The sequence below is a fragment of the Ranitomeya imitator genome, chromosome 6, assembly GCF_032444005.1.
Source record: "Ranitomeya imitator isolate aRanImi1 chromosome 6, aRanImi1.pri, whole genome shotgun sequence".
In the NCBI taxonomy this organism is placed as follows: domain Eukaryota; kingdom Metazoa; phylum Chordata; class Amphibia; order Anura; family Dendrobatidae; genus Ranitomeya; species Ranitomeya imitator.
The window spans coordinates 564,566,387-564,583,448 of NC_091287.1; the positions used below are offsets into that span (position 1 = coordinate 564,566,387).

General features: G+C 44.9%; 1 protein-coding gene across 1 annotated transcript in view; it reads right to left on the reverse strand.

The window, feature by feature from the left end:
- Positions 1–3,193: 3,193 nt before the first annotated feature.
- The window catches only part of LOC138643504 (zinc finger protein 585A-like), a 62,513-nt gene continuing 48,644 nt past the window's right edge, over positions 3,194–17,062 (reverse strand). The window contains exons 8-10 of the mRNA XM_069732402.1: positions 6,616–6,789; positions 6,421–6,544; positions 3,194–4,517 (exon numbers count right to left, since the gene is read on the reverse strand). Of these exons, the coding sequence (XP_069588503.1) occupies positions 3,517–4,517; positions 6,421–6,544; positions 6,616–6,789 (1,299 nt within the window). The 3' untranslated portion in view covers positions 3,194–3,516. The remainder of the gene's footprint in view (positions 4,518–6,420; positions 6,545–6,615; positions 6,790–17,062) is intronic.

Genomic DNA, 17,062 nt, shown 5'->3' on the forward strand with positions numbered 1-17,062 from the left:
CCAACCTGGACCTGCCCCATCCACCTCCCCTATGCCATGGACTATAGCCCCCACAATGGACCTGCCCCATCCACCTCCCCTATGCCATAGACTATAGCCCCACCCTGGATCTGCCCCCATCCACCTCCCCTATGCCATGGACTATAGCCCCCAACCTGGATCTGCCCCATCCACCTCCCCTATGCCATGGTCTATAGCCCCCACAATGGATCTGCCCCCATCCACCTCCCCTATGCCATGGACAATAGCCCCCACCCTGGATCTGCCCCCATCCACCTTCCCTATGCCATGGACTATAGCCCCCACAATGGATCTGCCCCCATCCACCTCCCCTATGCCATGGACTATAGCCCCCACCCTGGATCTGCCCCCATCCACCTCCCCTATGCCATGGACTATAGCCCCCACAATGGATCTGCCCCCATCCACCTCCCCTATGCCATGGACTATAGCCCCCACCCTGGATCTGCCCCATCCACCTCCCCTATGCCATGGACTATAGCCCCCACCCTGGATCTGCCCCCATCCACCTTCCCTACAGCTACTACCCAACATCCCCACAGTCCCTATCCATATTGCCTTTATACACTTGCTTTGGCAAAAATGATGTGTATTTGGTCCTGACAATAAAGCTTCTTTGAATCTTGAATCTGTGAAAACTAAAAAAATAAATCCCTCATAAAATTATTTAGTGACAAAATATCTTAGTTATATTTTTTTCCTGCTTAATTTTTTTTAATAGTTGGACAAGTTTTGTGGTATTACACCAGCGATCGGACCAGTGAAAGCGGAAACAAGTAGAAAAGAGGTCATCAATATCAGATGGCAGGTGGGTGTCTGACACCTGGAACCTCCAGTTACCATTTTTTGGTCGCCCAATGTAGGCAATTACAGCTCAGTTCGATGTGTAGGCGCCACTGCTGGTACTGAGGCTCCGATTATAAAAAAAAAAAAGACAGGAAGTGATCTGCTGTACCCGGCCGTGGCCACTACATTTTCAACAGAGCTTTGTTCATTGATAAGATCTGGCCACAAGAGCCATTACCTGCCTAGGCCTCCAAACAAATGCACTAACAGGATGCAGTGGACCCATGTGGTTAAAATAGAAACACAGGTGCAGCATAACCGATGACGCAGCCACTCACCAGCTACCAAACTAATGGAGGGGGTGGCTGCTTGGCACATTGCTGCACATAAAAACTTGTATATGGCGCTGTTCACACAATGGAGATGCACAGCATCCAGGCAGGCCTAGTAGTGACACCCTTCTATTAGATCTGGCGGGCCTGCCCAGCGCTATCCAAATGCACCCCATGTGCACAGATACCACAGTTTACAAGCAGAAAATGGTCCCAACTGCACCCCGAAAAAAAGTGCAAAAAACACATAAAAAAATATTATGTGAGGTATTAGTTAATATTCTGGCCAAAATACGCAAGCTCATAACCCACGTCAAGGGTCCTCACGCTTAGGAGTCCTAACTCTATACAGCAAAAGCACAAAAAGAGGATTCAGAGATCCTCGAAAAAATTTTTGGCCAGAATATTAACTAATACTTCACATAATATTTTTTTATGTGTTTTTTGCACTTTTTTTCGGGGTGCAGTTGGGCCCATTTTCTGCTTGTAAACTGTGGTATCTGTGCACATGGGGTGCATTTGGATAGCGCTGGGCAGGCCCGCCTGATCTAATAGAAGGGTGTCACTACTAGGCCTGCCTGGATGCTGTGCATCTCCATTGTGTGAACAGCGCCATATACAAGTTTTTATGTGCAGCAATGTGCCAAGCAGCCACCCCCTCCATTAGTTTGGTAGCTGGTGAGTGGCTGCCTCATCGGTTATGCTGCACCTGTGTTTCTATTTTAACCACATGGGTCCACTGCATCCTGTTAGTGCATTTGTTTGGAGGCCTAGGCAGGTAAGAACCTCTGCCGTGTTTTGCTGCTTTTTTTCTAATTTTTGGAGGATCTCTGAATCCTCCTTTTGCTGTATAGAGTTGAGACACAAGAGCTATTACCAGTTGACTCGGAGGGCCGCCATGTGTCAGACCCCGAACAATCTGATATTGATGACCTATTTTTGGAAATCAATGCTCAACGCACCCTGATACAGCTTGGCTCAATGTGAACCTTGAACCATGGTACGGACCCTGAACTTTTCAGTAAACCCACTAATGGCTGAAAAAAAAAAAGAAGATGGAAAGTTTTCGAATGACAAAGCTCGGTTCTAACCCCTGTCACGATGCTCGGAGAAAAGTATTTGAGAGATTGGCGCTTTCTGACGTTTTGGATCTACTGTGAGGCAGTGACTCATGTCACAGGTAGGGGTCGCTGTCTTCTCCCCAGGTTGTGTATGCAAATGGATGAAGTCCATAGGTGTGCATGGGAGTTACGGATTTCTGACTCGGGTTTTCCATGTGGCTGAAGGCCACAGGTTTGTGTGTGTGTTAAGCCCTGCAGTAAGAGGTATGGGTGTGTAAGGTGTACGTCAGTGTCAGTCTGGTGTGTGCTGGTGTGCAGAGCAGAGGCCTGCAGAGCGCTGGCTGAGTGCATGGGAGCACAGTCCAGCAGAGCCAGCACCCAGGGCAGCTGAATAGCCTGGCACCCACAGCGTATACAGCGATGCAAGATATCCATGGTACTGGTCTCGGATGTGGACAGTCCTGTGCCCGAAAGAGACAGATGTGGATAGTCCTGTGCCCGGAGGTGGATATCCTGTGCCCGAAAGAGGACTAGCATGTGTAACGATTGCAAACAGGTGGATATGGTGCCCAGCTGCTATCTGGAGGATACCCTGGGCTGTGTACGGCTGTGTGAGTAAAGAGTCTGTAAAAGTCTGTGATACAGTGATGCAGGACACCCACGGGAACTAGGCGGAGGGGGCTGGCGTGTATAGCGTCTGCAACATATGAGGATGTATGGAGACTGTCATATGGCGTGTCGTCGCCCAGGGAAACTGGACAAGGGAAGTCTGGCCCGTTTAGGGATTGTAAATCTAAAGCCATATGATTTATATTGGTGTGAACTAAACACTGATAATATACCCTGAAGTTATATGCATTTGTGTGAATTGGACTTTAATGCTGTGAGGAAACACATTAAGAGACTTTTGTGTTGGAACTTTGTGGGTCACTGCCTCTTCACTACATACGGTGCTACTACAATCTTACCATACCCTTCCTTTATCTTAAATCCAATAATGATGCGGAATAATGAGCGGAACACAAAAGGGAGATAGAAGCTTTTAAACAAGGTTTTCAATTGACGGTAAAAATTTCATTAGTGTTAATTTTAAGAACTCTGGTATTTGTAGGGTGTTTAGTAGATCCAAGCTAATTCCACCCCAAAAATAATATGAATGCCTGTTTAAATAGTCTTTGAAGAACCTGTAGTGTTAATATTTTTTTTTTGCTCTTCTACCATTTTCCACATAAAAAAAAAAAGTTTATGGATTTTTCTATGACTTCTCTGATAAGGTTCGAAATTTGATTTCCATGTAATACATTTTCCACATAACATCAAAGCTGCTTCTCTCCTGTGTGACTTCTCTCGTGTTTACCAAGACTTGATTTATATGTAAAACATTTTTTACATACAGAACATGAATACGGCTTCTCCCCTCTGTGTTTTCTCTCGTGTATAACAAGATTCTGTCTACCTGTGAAGCATCTTCCACATTCTGAACACGAATACGGCTTCTCTCCTGTATGAATTCTCTGGTGTTTAACAAGATGTGATTTTTTTGGAAAGCGTTTCCCACAATGTGAACATGAATACGGCTTCTCTCCTGTGTGAATTTTTTCGTGTGTAAAAAGACTTGATTTATCTGTAAAGCACCTCCCACATACTGGACATGAATACGGCTTCTCTCCTCTGTGAATTCTGTCATGTATAACAAGACTTGCTTTACCTGTAAAGCATTTCCCACAGAGTGAACATGAATATGGCTTCTCTCCTGTATGAGTTCTCTCATGTTTAACAAGAGTTGATTTATATCTAAAACATTTTCCACATACTGTACATGGAAATGGCTTCACTTCTTTGTGAATTTTCTGATGAGTTACGAGACTTGATCTATCCGTAAAGCTTTTCCCACATTCTGGACATGAGAACGGCTTCTCTCCGGTGTGAATTCTCTCATGTGTAACAAGATTTGCTTTTTCTGTAAAGCATTTCCCACATACGGAGCATGAATACGGCCTCTCTCCTGTGTGGATTCTTTCATGTCTAACAAGGTGTGATTTATTTCTAAACCTTTTCCCGCAATCTGAACAAGAATACGGCTTCTCTCCTGTGTGAATTTTCTGATGATTAGCAAGAATATATTTTGTTGTAAAATATTTCCCGCATTGTAAACATGGATACGGCTTCTCTCCTGTATGCCTTCTTTCACGTATACCAAGGGTTGATTTATGGGGAAACAATTTCCCATGCTGTGAATAGGAATATCTTCCCGAGGAGTGCTGCGTAATAGCTTCATCTTCATCTTCTAATTTATAAGATTTCTTACTGGGATTTTCTGTTCAGATAATAAAATGGATTTTATTATTTTCTTCCAAACACAAAGTAAGCACATTTATAACCTTCCTATTAAAGCAGGGAGTCATCGCTGACCGAGAATGGACACTATCGAACCCTCGACTAGCTGACCTGATGTTACAGTCACATTGTGATACAACATTGGGAGGCACGAGACCAAGATTCCAATAAGTTCCCGTTTAGCTCAAACATTGGATACTCGATTAGAATGTGTGTCCGATACGGTTTTAACTTCCCCTGAAATATAAAGTCTGAATACACCTTGGGCCAGGTCGATTAAAATCACACTCTCCTTTGGTTGTGTTAAGAGTTAACCCAACAATATGACTTCTGTGAGAAGTCAACTAGCGATGAACGGCACAATTAGGATAAATAATGGTGGCGTGGAATACAAAAAAGAATTGTTGATCTAGCTACGGAGTGGAACTGTACCCGTGCACCCAAACCAGACGGAGTGCTGTGTATCTGAACCCTCCTACGGTGGTAGTCTGCCACGCAGAGAGAAGCAGCAGGTACTGGCCCAGGCTTCATCTGTGCAATTAATTAAACTAGTACTTTAGTGCAGCATTAAAGTGGAACCTCACCCTGAAGAGGACCCATCACACCTTAGAAAACTGTACGAGCTAGGAAGAGACCAACATATAGCCATTTCTCTAATGAGTCTTCCTCCCTGTATTATCTCAGACCATGGAGTACAATTTATCTCAAAATTCTAGAGGGAGCTATCCATTTGACTTCTCTGCTTACCATAAACAACAAAGTAATGGACAAACCAAGATGATACAATCAATCCAAATAACATTATCTTAACATATAGGTTTGAGAAAAGCATCTTTAATTAAAGACATGTCTGTGGGGTAGGAATAAAAAAGACCGACTCCGACAACACAAAATTTGGGAAAGTTATAAAATGTCCTATAAATGTCTGTTCTGTTCCTGATCTTAGGATCTTGGCTTTTAGTGGAGATGAATCTGTGCTGCACTTTATGCACATGCTCAGTAGTGACCGGGGGTGTGGAGTCGGGAGTCAGGGAAATTGTGGCGTTGAAGATTTGGCTTACCGACTCCACAGCCCTGATTATAGGGTAGCTATACTTTTAGGTGTGCATGCATTAAAGCACTAATTCCGGCCATCGTTTGACCAGTATTCGGCATTTTCAACAGTTTTCCCCTCTGCAAGCACAATGCCATGTCTGAATTTGCAAGTGACTGAGCTGGTGGATGTAGACTAGCTACTAAGATGTCTCCCAGTCACTGCTCTTTTTTTCCTTAGTTATGACATAGACAGAAGCAGCAGCAAAGATGAAGTTATAAGGCAGTACTCAGCAGTGCACATGTGAATCCAGCTCGGAGGGGAGATACGTTACTTGTTAGAATGCTTCGAACAATCTTTCTACGTCTCCCTCTCCTCACCATAGAGTATAATAGGTGTAGTCTGGCACCTCACTTTATTAGTATGTCTTCTTGAGCCAGATGGAGCTGTTTTTTTTTTTTTTTTGCAGAATGAATGATAAATTCAAAAAGCAAAGGGGAAAGGAAGTGGCTGATAAGTGGAGAAAGAAGATGCTTTCTCTGATAAAATACAAAGATTCTAATATACATTACCTTGTACTAATGATTTATGCAAAGTTTGGTGACTGTATATAGAGGGCACTCGGGAGCTGAGCTCCCTACACACGGGGCAGATGTCGGCTATATCACCTTGCAGCGGCTGTTAACCATTTAGATGCTGCTGTTAATCTCTGTCTGTGCTGCATTAAAGCCGCCTCACCCAAAGGGTTAGTAGGATCCACCTCTTCAGGTGAGACAAAGAAGGCTTCAGTATGGATGCCATCCCTGGCCAACAGTAATGAGCAGCAAGATTCCTACAAGTGTCCTCTCACCTGGAGATGTGCGGGGCTGGTCGTCCTCCATCATGACGTCCTCGTACAGATCCTTGTGTCCTTCTAGATACTCTGACTCCTCCATGGAGAAATAGACGGCGACGTCCTGACACCTTATAGGAACCTGACAGACAATGATAGTGTCATTACCCAGAATCCTCCAGTGCCAGCCCTGTGAAATGTCCCAGCAGTCACCTCTCCGGTCAGCAGCTCAATGATCTTGTTGGTCAGTTCTAGGATCTTCTTATTGCTCCTCTCATGTACTGGGGAGTGCGGGGGAGGATCCTTGATGAGGCTCCGCCCTCCTGACTCATTGAGACGACTGCCGGGAGTCACACAGTCACTTGTCTTCTTCACTATTGTATAATCCTGTGTGTGGAGACATTATTGTTATAGACACCATATAAAGGTGATGTCCCATAATAGAGGACTACAATCTGCCTCCTTACACCCAAACTCCCCTCATCGATCTACAATCTAGTAATGGAAACCTTCCCGATACCCTTACTGACATTGTGGAGGACTTCTCCCCCCGCTGTAGATCGAGACCTAACCTCCTTAATTCCGCACCATCATACTATCTTCGGTTTTTAAACTTCTTGCCTTGGAAAAAATCTGAACGAGGGATCGACAGCCGCCATCAAATCCGACAAGGAGGAGCCGCCCGTCTGCCCACTATCAAGCCGGGAACGGAGAAATGTCCGTCGAGTCTATGGATTCTGTAGCCCGCCATTAATGAGGGACTATAAATTAGGGGACATTGATCACCCATGGCTCTTATCAATGCCCCAGCAGGAGAGGCTGCGGCCATTTTGTGGTGAATGTGGACAGGAGAGAGGACGTCAGTGAGACACAGATCACATGGTGCGTGTTAGTGTGCGAGCAGAGAACATACAGGTTTAATTATGGGGGAGAAAGACAGGAGTCGTTAACACCGGGTTAGGCAAAGAACTGCTGAAATCCACTCAGTTGGCTCTTAACCCCCAGAGGTTTTTTTGGTTTTCCGTGTTCGTTTTTCACTCCCCTCCTTCCCAGAGCCATAACTTTTTTTAATTTTCCGTCAATATGGCCATGTGAGGGCTTACTGTTTGCGGGACGAGTTGTACTTTTGAACGACACCATTGGTTTTACCATGTCGTGTACTAGAAAACGGGAAAAAAATTCCAAGTCTGGTGAAACTGCAAAAAAGTGCAATCCCACACTTGTTTTTTGTTTGGCTTTTTTGCTAGGTTCACTAAATGCTAAAACTGACCTGTCAATAAGATTCTCCAGGTCATTACGAGTTCATAGACACCAAACATGTCAAGGTTCTTCTAAGTGGTGAAAAAAAATTCTTTGCAAAAAAAGAAAAAAAATTGCGCCATTTTCCGATACCCGTAGCGTCTCCATTTTTCGCAATCTGGGGTTGGGTGAGGGCTTATTTTTTGCGTACCAAGCTGACGTTTTTAATGATCCCAATTTTGGTACAGATACGTTCTTCTGATCGCCCGTTATTTCATTTTAATGCAATGTCGCGGCGACCAAAAAAAACGTAATTCTGATGTTTCTAATTTTTTTTATCGCTACGCTGTTTAGCGATCAGGTTAATCCTTTTTTGATTGATAGATCGGGTGATTCTGAACGCGGCGATACCAAATATGTGTAGGTTTGATTTTTGTTTTACTGTTTTATTTTGAATGGGGCGAAACGGGGGTGATTTGAACTTTTTTTTTCATATTTTTAAAAACATTTTTTTTTTTTTTGCCATGCTTCAATAGTCTCTAAACGAGACTAGAAGCTGCCACAACGTGATCCGTTCCGCTACATAGAGGTGATGATCAGATCGCCCCTATTTAGTAGAACTACAGAATTGCTATGAGCGCAGACCACGGGGTGGCACTCACAGCAATCCGGCATCAACAACCACAGAGGTCTCCAGGAGACCTCTAGTTGTCATGCCAATGCACTGCTGACCCCCGATCACGTGACAGAGGTCAGCGGTGCGCATATTTCGAGCCGGCTGGCCAAAAGCGAACGTTAAATTCCACTGTCAGAGTCTGACAGCGGCATTTAACTGGTTAATAGGCGCGGGTGGATCACGATTCCACCCGCGCCTATTGCGGCTTTTATGCGGGCTCAACTCCAGAGCTCACATCAAAGTGGGGGTTCTGCCATCGGACGTACTATCCTGTCCGATGGCAGAAAGGGGTTAAACACCACTCCTTTTCACTAGTGATAAGTGAGTGTACTCGTTACTCAGGTTTTCCGAGCATGCCCTGGTGGTCTCAGAGTATCTTCAGCATGCTCGGAGATTATGTAAGTGTCCCTGCAGCTGCTAGACAGGCTGAATACATGTGGGGATTGCGTAACAATCAGACAATCCCCACATGTACTCAGGCTGTCTAGCAGCCGCACATTATGCAGCTGCAGGACTCAAACAATCTCCGAGCAGTCACAAATACTCGGAGAACACCAGAGCATGCTCGGAAACCCCGAGTACTGAGTACACTCGTTCATCACTACTTTTCACTTGTCCAATATCTACTTTTGCTGAATCCAATATTGCTTAATTTTCTGCAAATGTCTAATATTTATAGACCACCCCACTGTCTAAATTCTAGTTTAGCCTGTGGCAGTGCAGACTCACGCCATCTGCCAGTAACAACGTGTGAGGCTGTGAAGCAACACTATCGGCACCAGTCACCCGGCTTAGTAGCAGACACCGGTAACAGTTGTATCTAGTAGGAGTGTTACTGCGGAGGAGGCCAAAAGGCACCGGGGCTGGATGGCTCCCTTATCTCAATCACAGCAGCAAGATGTTACCTCTGGCAGAGACACCATCATCAGTGCTCAGCCCACTCATTGCAACAGTGTATTTCAGCTGTGGTTCTTTTTTATTTTATCATTTCTGTCCTCATTGACCCCTAGTGAGCTTCCTTCTTTACTCCTAAAGGCCCCTTCACACTAAGCGACGCTGCAGCGATACCGACAACGATCCGGATCGCTGCAGCGTCGCTGTTTGGTCGCTGGAGAGCTGTCACACAGACCGCTCTCCAGCGACCAACGATGTCGGTAACCAGGGTAAACATCGGGTAACTAAGCGCAGGGCCGCGCTTAGTAACCCGATGTTTACCCTGGTTACCATGCTAAAAGTAAAAAAAAAAAACACTAGATACTTACCTACCGCTGTCTGTCCTCCAGCGCTGCGCTCTGCACTCCTCCTGTACTGGCTGTGAGCCGGAAAGCAGAGCGGTGACGTCACCGCTCTGCTTTCCGGCTCACAGCCAGTACAGGAGGAGTGCAGAGCGCAGCGCTGGAGGACAGACGGCTGTAGGTAAGTATCTAGTGTTTGTTTTTTTTTACTTTTAGCATGGTAACCAGGGTAAACATCGGGTTACTAAGCGCGGCCCTGCGCTTAGTTACCCGATGTTTACCCTGGTTACAAGCGAAGACATCGCTGGATCGGTGTCACACACGCCGATCCAGCGATGTCAGCAGGAGTCCAGCGACGAAATAAAGTTCTGGACTTTATTCAGCGACCAACGATCTCCCAGCAGGGGCCTGATCGTTGGTCGCTGTCACACATAACGATTTCATTAACGATATCGTTGCTACGTCACAAATAGCAACGATATCGTTAACAATATCGTTATGTGTGAAGGTACCTTAAGTTTCAGCACTCTGGGGGATGTGAAGATAGGTCTTAGGATGGTGTCCCTGTTGATACATTCAGTCAGCTTGGACCAAAATGAGATGGAAGACATGACTGAAGCTGTGTTCTGGTTGTGGCAGTCACGGTGGTAGTAACATTGGGGGGTAATTCAGAAGTGGGAATGACATTGGGAAAGGTGCCAAGACATTTTGCAGACTAAATCGGCAGGGATGATGAAGATGGTGATTATTGAACAGGACCTGGGAACCAAATCAAGGTGACAAAGTGATGTCATTAGAAGAGGAGGTGAACAAGAAGAAAAATCCAGCTTCCAAAAATATCAAAATTTATTAAAGATAAAATCAAAAGTCCAAAGACATGATTCACAGGAAAATGAGTAGCAGCAAGCTACGCGTTTCGAACAGTGAGTTCTTTTTCAAAGCTGCTCACTATGCATCATAGTATGATTAAATAGCAGCTGTGACAAATCACAGTAAGTGAAACTATCACCTGACACATAAGTGAAAATATGCAATAAAAACATCAAAATAACAAAAAAATAGGAAAATATACATACAATAGCATCAAACATAACATACAAATGTTGATATCTTAATAGTGGAACATAATTTCTTTGCGAGCATTCAAGCCTGCAGGATAGCAAGTGTTGAGACAGAACATCCAGTAAGCTTCACGCGTCATTAAACGTCTTCTGAAGTCTCCTCCTCTGGCTGACATCGCAACTTTCTCAATGCCGACAACCCGGAAAAATGCTGTGCTCCTCTGGTGACAGGTAATAAAATGCTTAGAAGCATAGGACATGGAGCGATTACTATCAGTGGAGACAACAATGTCAGTAATGTGCTCAGAAATGAATTGTTTAGCCTAATAGATGATGGTGCAGCTTTGGGTATATTAACTAAAACGCATGTGGAATATTTGAAGGTGGGTCACCCTATTATACCCACGATGTACGGTTTGCCCAAAGTGCATAAAGGTACTACACCTCCTCCTATGCGCCCCATTATATCCGGTATGGGTTCCCTTATGGAACGCTTAAGTCAGTGGGTGGACTCATTATTGCAGCCTCTTGTTACGAGAGTTCCAGGTTTTCTGAGAGACTCAAGGGATGTTTTGCACCAACTTTCTAATACTGTATGGAGTGACAAGTTTCATTGGATAGGCTGTGATGTCATCTCTCGCTACACATGCATTCCACAAAATATTGTCATTCAAGCGCTTGAATTCCATCTGCATAAGTATAGCCAGTATACCATTGATCTGTGCAATTACATTATGCAAGCTATTTATTTTTTGATGACTCACAATTATTTTTCTTTTGACCAACAGTTTTTTCTCCAATGCAAAGGAGTTTCTATGGGAGGTAAACATTCACCATCCGTGGCCAATTTGGTCATGTCATATTGGGAGGAATTGTTTCTTTACTCTGACGGTAATCCATTTTTGTTGGATATCTTCTGGTATGACAGATACATCGATGATTTGCTCCTCATTTGGAGTGGCGATGTGTCTGCCATACCGGAACTTCTGAATTATTTTAATTCTAATGATTTCAATCTTCGTTTCACTTGTAACACTGATTCACATGTAATTTCTTTTTTGGATCTGACACTGCATGGTATTGTAGGTAATGTTGTCACCACTTCCACATATTGCAAACCACTGTCGGGCAATAGCATCTTGCATGCGTCTAGTAGTCATCCTAGACATACCATCAAGTCTATACCAGTAGGTGAATTAACTAGGATAACTAGAAACTGCAATGATGATGGTATTCTCAGACAAGAGATTGACTCGTGCTGCAGGAGATTGAAAAAGAGAGGTTATACTAACTGGTCGCTTGATAGAGCTAAAAACATAGTAAAAAAGAAAAAGCGGAGCGATATGCTCTTGCCAAAAGATAAAGAGAGGAATTCTAATCAAAATCAAAAGTTATTTTGCTCCATCAAATATAGTCCCCAGTATGACAGTATTAAATCTCTTATTTTAAAAAACATTCCTATCCTGTATGAGGATGAAATTCTTTCTAACATTTTGTCGTCAGGGATTCAAGTGGTTGCTAAGAAGGCCACTACTTTATCTGACATTCTTTCTCCAAGTTTTTTTAACTCTGGTAATGTCTCTCGCACCTGGTTACATCACACAGGTTTTTACCGCTGCGGTGCACCCAGGTGCCGAACTTGTGCTCACTCTGTTGTTGCACATTATTTTCATGACAGCAATAACAAACAGGAATACAGAATTCAGCAATTTATTAACTACAACAGCAAAAATGTGGTATATATGATAATATGCACTAAGTGTAAATTGAGTTATATAGGCTGCACTACTCGTACGCTTAAGATCCGCATTTCTGAGCACATTACTGACATTGTTGTCTCCACTGATAGTAATCGCTCCATGTCCTATGCTTCTAAGCATTTTATTACCTGTCTCCAGAGGAGCACAGCATTTTTCCGGGTTGTCGGCATTGAGAAAGTTGCGATGTCAGCCAGAGGAGGAGACTTCAGAAGACGTTTAATGACGCGTGAAGCTTACTGGATGTTCTGTCTGAACACTTGCTATCCTGCAGGCTTGAATGCTCGCAAAGAAATTATGTTCCACTATTAAGATACCAACATTTGTATGTTATGTTTGATGCTATTGTATGTATATTTTCCTGTTTTTTTGTTATTTTGATGTTTTTATTGCATATTTTCACTTATGTGTCAGGTGATAGTTTCACTTACTGTGATTTGTCACAGCTGCTATTTAATCATACCATGATGCATAGTGAGCAGCTTTGAAAAAGAACTCACTGTTCGAAACGCGTAGCTTGCTGCTACTCATTTTCCTGTGAATCATGTCTTTGGACTTTTGATTTTATCTGTAATAAATTTTGATATTTTTGGAAGCTGGATTTTTCTTCTTGTTAACTTCATCGTTCTACGTGATGACTGCACGGTATCCGGGCTTCCCCACAACTAATGCCTTATAGGCGAGCTGGTTTTTCACCATTTTTTTTTCCTTGGATTAGAAGAGGATGGTGGCAGTTGGGCAGGTCTTGGTCCCACACCACCATGGTACTTACCCACCTCCTCTACCTGAACACAGGGAAGAGGAGTCATCCTAAGATCAGGGACATGCGTCGTCTTGGATCATTTGAAAAAGCCACCAGATTTGTGAGTGTGAACAATATTAGTGTCACCAATGTCATCTCCCATGTTGGACACAAAGAGAAGGACGCTTGCAGGAAAGTGTCGGAGGAGGATGAGGAACTAGGAAGGTTTGAGATGGAAGACAAGGAGTTTTCACATGCACAGCTAGGAAATGTGGATGACGAGGTGAATAATGATGCCGACGCTGTTGGCAATGACCAAACATCACAGTGCAGGGCGGAGAATGAAACAAGGCGGCACTTGTTCACACTGGTGAGAATGGCACGCTGCCTACATGGTGACCTGCAGACTGTAGGTATCACACAAAGGAATGACTGTTCCATAGGCTCCTCTCCACCGCTACAAGTGGCCAAAGCCGCAGCAACCAATACAACGTAAATCTGAGGATGAACCAGCAGTTTATAGTCGCTGAGCCAACCTGACGCACAGCAGCACATGGTGCAGTCGTACATGGACCTCAGGGACTTCTGGGTCTGAAGAACAGACTGGCTGGATATGGCCTAGTTTGCCATTAGTATTCTATGTTGTCCAGTCTCCATTGTACTGGAATGAGGGTCAACAGGGATTAGATCTGCCATTATTGACAATGGAGATTGGTAATTTATAACAAGCAAATTAATGCCACTGTGTGACTGTTCACCATGTTCCATACTGTACTGCTGCTACCACAGTCACTACACAGCTGCACATCTCCTGCCTGTCCATCATGTTCCATACTGTACTGCTACCACTGTCACTACACAGCTGCACATCTCCTGCCTGTCCATCATGTTCCATACTGTACTGCTACCACTGTCACTACACAGCTGCACATCTCCTGCCTGTCCGTCATGTTCCATACTGTACTAGTTAGACCGCACATGGAGTACTGTGTCCAGTTTTGGGCACCGGTGCTCAGGAAGGATATAATGGAACTAGAGAGAGTACAAAGGAGGGCAACAAAATTAATAAAGGGGATGGGAGAACTACAATACCCAGATAGATTAGCGAAATTAGGATTATTTAGTCTAGAAAAAAGACGACTGAGGGGCGATCTAATAACCATGTATAAGTATATAAGGGGACAATACAAATATCTCGCTGAGGATCTGTTTATACCAAGGAAGGCGACGGGCACAAGGGGGCATTCTTTGCGTCTGGAGGAGAGAAGGTTTTTCCACCAACATAGAAGAGGATTCTTTACTGTTAGGGCAGTGAGAATCTGGAATTGCTTGCCTGAGGAGGTGGTGATGGCGAACTCAGTCGAGGGGTTCAAGAGAGACCTGGATGTCTTCCTGGAGCAGAGCAATATTGTATCATACAATTATTAGGTTCTGTAGAAGGACGTAGATCTGGGGATTTATTATGATGGAATATAGGCTGAACTGGATGGACAAATGTCTTTTTTCGGCCTTACTATGTATGTATGTATGTATGTTACTGCTGCTACCACTGTCACTACACAGCTACACATCTCCTGCCTGTCCGTCATGTTCCATACTGTACTGCTACCACTGCCACTACACAGCTGCACATCTCCTGCCTGTCCGTCATGTTCCATACTGTACTGCTGCTACCAGTCACTACACAGCTGCACATCTCCTGCCTGTCCATCATGTTCCATACTGTACTCCTACCACTGTCACTACACAGCTGCACATCTCCTGCCTGTCCATCATGCTCCATACTGCACTGCTGCTACCACTGTCACTACACAGCTGCACATCTCCTGCCTGTCCATCATGTTCCATACTGTACTGCTGCTACCACTGTCACTACACAGCTGCACATCTCCTGCCTGTCCATCATGTTCCATACTGTACTGCTGCTACCACTGTCACTGCACAGCTGCACATCTCCTGCCTGTCCGTCATGTTCTACACTGTACTGCTACCACTGTCACTACACAGCTGCACATCTCCTGCGTGTCCATCATGTTCCATACTGCACTGCTGCTACCACTGTCACTACACAGCTGCACATCTCCTGCCTGTCCATCATGTTCCATACTGCACTGCTGCTACCACTGTCACTACACAGCTGCACATCTCCTGCCTGTCCGTCATGTTCCATACTTTACTGCTACCACTGTCACTACACAGCTGCACATCTCCTGCCTGTCCGTCATGTTCCATACTTTACTGCTACCACTGTCACTACACAGCTACACATCTCCTGCCTGTCCATCATGTTCCATACTGTACTGCTGCTACCACTGTCACTACACAACTGCACATCTCCTGCCTGTCCATCATGTTCCATACTGCACTGCTGGGAAGGAATCCTACTCTGCACAGGGTAAATATAAGAACAAACCTGAAACTGCTCTTAATAAAAGGATCCCCCCCAATCGTTTGTAATGAGGAAGCTATTTGCATAGACCCTGTATATGTATAAACATCGATAGACATCTTCCCCAAAAAGGGATTATTTTTTGACTGATTTTTAATTTCAAAGGACAACAAGCCTTACTGCAGTGTTATTACACAGGTCGCTGACTTCCATACTTCATCTGTGTACTCGCTGCCATATATACTGATGACACTGACATTACTAAGGACAATCTTACATCATGGAGCACTTAATTCATGCAGAATCGAACCGGAAATGCTTTTCAGGACATTTGCTCATCTCTAATCCTGATCCTACTGAACTCAGGGATTCATCATGACAACTTTCTGGAGCAGCAAGCTATGTATTCTCACTACTCTTACAGTAAAGAATTACCGTATATACTCGAGTATAAGCAGAGTTTTTCCACACATTATTTGTGCTGAAAAAGCCCCCTTGGCTTATATAAATGAGTGAGGGTCCCAGAAGACAGAAAGGGAGCAGTAGCGGCTGAGCCGCGGGTCACAGGAGGCAGGGGCAGGGTGGGGATGAGGAGCTATGTATACCAGGATACGGATGAGGAGCCATGTATACCAGGATAGGGATGAGGAGCCATGCATACCAGGATAGGGATGAGGAGCCATACATACCAGGATGGGGATGAGGGGGCCATGTATACCAGGATAGGGATGAGGAGCCATGCATACCAGGATAGGGATGAGGAGCCATGCATACCAGGATGGGGATGAGGGGGCCATGCATACCAGGATGGGGATGAGGGGGCCATGCATACCAGGATGGGGATGAGGGGGCCATGCATACCAGGATGGGGATGAGGGGGCCATGCATACCAGGATGGGGATGAGGAGGCCATGCATACCAGGATGGGGATGAGGAGCCATGCAGACCAGGATAGGGATGAGGAGGCATGCATACCAGGATAGGGATGAGGAGCCATGCATACCAGGATAGGGATGAGGAGCCATGCATACCAGGATAGGAATGAGGAGCCATACATACCAGGATAGGGATGAGGAGCCATGCGCACCAGGATAGGGATGAGGAGCCATGTATACCAGGATAGGGATGAGGAGCCATACATACCAGGATAGGGATGAGGAGCCATACATACCAGGATAGGGATGAGGAGCCATGTATACCAGGATGGGGATGAGGAGCCATACATACCAGGATAGGGATGAGGAGCCATACATACCAGGATAGGGATGAGGAGCCATGTATACCAGGATAGGGATGAGGAGCCATGTATACCAGGATAGGGATGAGGAGCCATACATACCAGGATAGGGGGATGAGGGGGCCATGCATACCAGGATAGGGATGAGGAGCCATGCATACCAGGATGGGGATGAGGAGCCATGTATACCAGGATAGGGATGAGGAGCCATACATACCAGGATAGGGGATGAGGGGGCCATGTATGCCAGGATAGGGATGAGGAGCATGCATACCAGGATAGGGATGAGGAGCAATGCAGACCAGGATAGGGATGAGGAGCCAT